Genomic DNA, 5,493 nt, shown 5'->3' with positions numbered 1-5,493 from the left:
TTGTTGAACTTCCAGTTGTTTTCACCTTGAACTTCTGTCACGTTTTTCTGTTCGTAATTCCCCACCTATACATCGGAGTTGCACAAATAATATACCTTTGCAAACCTGCTGAAAAGACATAACTTTTTCAAATACGGTTAAGCTTTTGTTTCAAACAACATGCACCATTTTGTTTTAACTTTTTTTGGAATAAGAATATTTATACACCTTGGAAAGTTGTTGAATATGAGAAACTTTTTAATGTAGAGCATTTTTGTTTTAAATTTGTAATTGATTGAGAGAATTATTTTAATTCACCAAAACAATAATTTTTGTGCGGTTTTGCACATGTAAATACATGGTGAACCTCTCTCACAAGTATTTTTGAACTTCCCTTGGCCAAGCACTTGAACTTCTCACACCAATTTTTTAGAGTTTACCTTTTATTTCTTTTTTTTCTCATATGAAACACACACCATGTAGCACGTGAACTTCAGGCTGTTATCACTTTGAATCGCTCTGTGCTTTTTTTAGCCCCAAGTCCTAAAACACTCTTGAAAAATGAGCATGTAAATCCTAGGTTTTTTATCTCTGAACTTCTCTGTTTTTTTAGTTTGAACTTCTTAGTTTTATTCTTATAAAAGGAAAAAATGATTTTTAAGTAAAAATCACACAACCTTTTAAAATTGAACTTCATACGTTAATTTTGCATGGAAACAAAGAAGAATTTGAGTATGTTGTGTACATCAAACTATTTTGTTTTTTAATATGAAATTATTGATTATCTTTTTTAAATGGAATTGCTCAAAAATAATTAAAATGCAAAAAAGTGACGCTACCCTTTAGCAAAAAAATCAGAATTTTTATAGATATCAAATCGCTCCACTTTTTCAATTTTTGAACCTCTTTGTGTATTTTTAGAAATGGGAAAAATAGGAGTTTCTGTAATAAATGACGAACTTCTTCGTTTTTTCAAATTGAACTTCTTGGGTTATTCATTAGTAACTGGAAAAATATGAGTTTTTGTAATAAATATTGAGCTGCTCCATTTTTTTAATTGAATTTCTTGGTTTATTAGTAACGAGGAAAATCTGGATTTTCATATAAACTGAACTATTCTACTTTTTTTTAAAATTGAACTTCTTGGTTTTTTTTCAATCTGGACTTCTTTGTTGTTATCATTTGTAATAGAAAATAAAAAAATAATGAGTTTTTAACTACTCTATTTTTAAAAAAATAATTAGCTTCCTACATGATAAAACATACACATAACTTTTATATATATCGAACTTCTTGTGTGGATTTACATTTTTTCGCTGGTAGATGAAACGATCTTTTTTGTCACATATTTTTTGAACTTTTGCATTTTTTTGTTTGAACTTCTATCTTTTTATACGCAAGAAGAAAAAATAACTACCCATTGCATGAAGACACGCACAACCATTTTTTGCATGCATGAACGCAAGTGTGCTCTGAACTCGATCATGTATGTCATGCAAAAAATTATAGCAAATTAAAATGCACACATAACAATTGAAACACTGATGGCAACATCTTTTTGCAATGTTTAATATTTGGATCCATGAACATAAAATTTGAACTTCCTAATTTACTCCATGAACACAAAAAACAATTACTATAAAACTAATATGGAAAATAAACATGACAAAGCTAGTTTTTTCAATTCAGTGTACCGCGCACACACGTGGGCAGCACATCCACAATTTCTTTTGGCTGACATCATATGAAAGTGTTTGTTTAATAACTGATTTTTTCACCAATGACCAGTAAATCCGGTGTATAGCTTAGTAGAACTTCACCGATGCCGGCACATAGCCCTTGTACATGGCGTAGTTCCTGTTTCCCTGCATTGAACTTCTTCAGCTGACACAACAAAGCGTCCACACACAGTTTTGTACCATTACACGATAGGAGGGAAGCTTCTGACATGCCTCAACTAAGAAGCACCGGCTGGGTTCTTCATATCCTGGGGAGAGTAATTCTCAGGTGTCAAATGTGACAATTTACATGAGTTGATGGAGAGAGGATTTGAGCTATCGGTGGCATAACCTTCATATCCGTAGAACAAACAAATCATAAGCATAAGCAATAGGCTGTTATCAAGAAACAAAAAACATGCTAGAGGTTGACAAAAAGAGGCGCCATGGTTGCAGCCGAAGACGGTGTAGGTGGTTAGCCGCGCCGGTGACGCGCTGGAGGAAGGGAGTGTTGTCACTGACAGCGGGCGATGAGGAAGTGAGCAGCTGCAGTGCATGCGGGCCTGACTGGCTTCCATACATTATGCATTGTTGCTACCCAAAATCAGAAATATCTGAAACATGGATGGGATGGGATGGAAGAAGTGCTACGCTGACCGTCACCTTCTGTTGTGGACTTCTGTTCGCGATGGCCTCGACCTCCCTGACGCTACGGGGCTGGACTGTGATGGTGTTGGGTCACTGTCAGTGCAATTGGGACTTGGACGGTGCATCTCTGCACACTTCCACCTCTGAATGCTGTGCAGCTAAGGATTTCATCAAGAGACATATTTAACAAAATGAAAGTATGAATCGGAAGAAACTAAGGAAAATGTACAAACTGTAGGACATACATGGAATGTTGTGTATCTAAACTGATCTGGGCATGCATTGGAGCTTCGCGCATATTTACGGGTTTTATTAAAATGACACGTAATTTTTTTTCTGAACTATTTCGTTTGTACCAACTATATTTGAACTATTGTTTTTTATATTACTAAACTGTTGTATGTATATGAGTTATATGCGCTAAAAGTTGCTGCTGTTGTACTGATGATATCTTTCTCTTGTCAATAAACTAAACTGTTTGTAATATGGGCAGTATAACTGACGAAAATTCAGTAGAGCGTGTTATTGCATATGAGTTTTTTCTAAGAACAGAAAAAAGTATGGAATCAACAATACATAAAAGGAGCAACATTTTTCATCACCTAATTCTGCTAAAGGTACGTACAGAGCAGATATTGTAGTCTTTTTGAAAGTGTTAGCTTCAGGAGGAGAAGCCACTGGCCGAGGTGAGAAGGAGAAGCACCTTGCCTCCTTGTTGATGCACGATAGTGTGGGAAGCACGGTGCAGGTGAGTGCTACCTGGAGGAAGCTCAGATGGGTGGAGCTGGACGACTGTACGGAGGGGGAGGGAGTGCTGACTGACATGCCAAGCGGCTAGGTAGAAGCCCCGACGGCGATGAATAGAAGCCAGCCACGCCAGTGGGTCAACTCCTCCGTGCGATGCAGTTCGATCATCCTGAGCGAGGCAGGAGGGAGTTAGAGCACGGCCCTCCGACGGCGGCCCAAACGCAGGTGTGCGAGCGAGGTTCTGCTCCCGACTCCATGAAGCCCTCCGCTGGATCCACAGCCTGCGGCGTCGGCGATGGGTGGCCGGTGGCGGGAGGCGCGTGGGAACCGGGGGAGCTGGAGGTGCGTCAGGGCCGGGGTGGGAGGCAGCGAAGGCGCGTCCTGGCAGGGATGGGCCGCGGTGGAGGTGTGTACGGTCAGTGTAGGTGATGGCGGGAAGCGCGCCGGGGCCGAGGGGCCGGCGGTGGGAGGCGCGCCGGAGCCGAGGAGGCGGCAGAGGGAGGTTGGTCGGGGAGGTTGCGGGGAAGGTCAGCGTGGGGAGTGGATAAGCTGGGCGCTGATGGAACGTTGTTTTTTTTCTTTTCGAGAAGTTCGGGTGGGCTGCCTTTCCAAATCCAGGAACATCCATCGCCCCTTTATAGGACGCGCTGTGATCAGGATAACTATTCTGATCCCAGAATCAGAATAGTGCTATCCTATATATATCTATATATATATATATATATATATATATATATATATATATATCTATATATATATATATTATGACATGAAGAAAGCGGTAGCAATAAAACTGAACGATCATTATGCTAAGTTAACGAATGGGTCTTGTCCATCACATCATTCTCCTAATGATGTGATCTCGTTCATCAAATGACAACACATGCCCATGGCTAGGAAACTTAACCATCTTTGATCAACGAGCTAGTCAAGTAGAGGCATACTAGGGACACGGTGTTTTGTCTATGTATTCACACATGTATCAAGTTTCCAGCTAATACAATTCTAGCATGCATAATAAATATTTATCACGATATGAGGAAATATAAAATAACAACTTTATTATTGCCTCTGGCGTATTTCCTTCAACATACTGGTCGTTCGGTCTGTTTGCAGGCTACGGCGATGAACCTGTTGGAAATATGCCCTAGAGGCAATAATAAAAGTATTATTATATTTCAATGTTCATGATAAATGTCTTTTATTCATGCTATAACTGTATTATCCGGAAATCGTAATACACGTGTGAATACTTAGACCACAATATGTCCCTGGTGAGCCTCTAGTTGACCAGCTCGTTGTGATCAACAGATAGTCATGGTTTCCTGACTATGGACATTGGATGTCGTTGATAACGGGATCACATCATTAGGAGAATGATGTGATGGACAAGACCTAATCCTAAGCATAGCATAAAAGATCGTGTAGTTCGTTTTGCTAGAGCTTTGCCAGTGTCAAGTATCTCTTCCTTCGACCATGAGATCGTGTAACTCCCGGATACCGTAAGAGTGCCTTGGGTGTATCAAACGTCACAACGTAACTGGGTGACTATAAAGGTGCATTACAGGTATCTCCGAAAATAGCTGTTGGGTTGACACGGATCGAGACTGGGATTTGTCACTCCGTATGACGGAGAGGTATCTCTGGGCCCACTCGGTAATGCATCATCATTATGAGCTCAATGTGACCAAGGTGTTGGACACGGGATCATGCATTACAGTACGAGTAAAGTGACTTGCCGGTAACGAGACTGAACAAGGTATTGGGATACCGACGATCGAGTCTCGGGCAACTAACGTACCGATTGACAAAGGGAATTGCATACAGGGTTTGATCGAATCCTCGACATCATGGTTCATCCGATGACAATATCGAGGAGCATGTGGGAGCCATCATGGGTATCCAGATCCCGCTGTTGGTTATTGACTGAGAGCGTCTCGGTCATGTCTGCATGTCTCCCGAACCCGTAGGGTCTACACACTTAAGGTTCGGTGACGCTAGGGTTATTAGGAAGACTAGTATGTGACTACTGAATGTTGTTCGGAGTCCCGGATGGGATCCTGGACGTCACGAGGAGATCCGGAAGGGTCCGGAGGTAAAGATTTATATATGGGAAGTTGTCAAACGGACACCGGGAAGTTTCGGGGTCATACCGGTATTGTACCGGGACCACCGGAAGGGTTCCGGGGGTCCACCGGGAGGGGCCACCCCTCCCGGGGGGCCACATGGGCTGCGTGGGGCAGGGAGCCAGCCCCTGGTGGGCTGGCCGCACCCCCCTCCCTTGGTCCCATGCGCCTAGGGTTGAGGGGGGACCCTAGAGGGGGCGCCCCCTTGGCTTGGGGGGCAAGCCACCCTCTCCCCTCTCCCCTAGGCCGCCGCACCCCCCCCCCCTAGATGGGTT

The 5,493-nt window shown here is 42.4% G+C and overlaps 1 protein-coding gene across 1 annotated transcript; it reads right to left on the bottom strand.

Annotated features, from left to right (window-relative positions):
- Positions 1-1,541: 1,541 nt before the first annotated feature.
- LOC119309146 lies at positions 1,542-3,720 on the bottom strand. Its single transcript, XM_037585205.1, has 3 exons — positions 3,049-3,720; positions 2,361-2,503; positions 1,542-1,966 (listed from the first exon to the last, which is right to left on the bottom strand). The coding sequence occupies exons 1-3, from the start codon at positions 3,718-3,720 to the stop codon at positions 1,960-1,962; spliced, it is 822 nt and encodes a 273-aa protein (XP_037441102.1). The 3' UTR covers positions 1,542-1,959.
- Between the last annotated feature and the right edge of the window lie 1,773 nt (positions 3,721-5,493).

The sequence above is a fragment of the Triticum dicoccoides genome, chromosome 5B, assembly GCF_002162155.2.
Source record: "Triticum dicoccoides isolate Atlit2015 ecotype Zavitan chromosome 5B, WEW_v2.0, whole genome shotgun sequence".
Taxonomy (NCBI): Eukaryota; Viridiplantae; Streptophyta; class Magnoliopsida; order Poales; family Poaceae; genus Triticum; species Triticum dicoccoides.
This window is presented reverse-complemented; position numbering and strand designations above follow the sequence as displayed.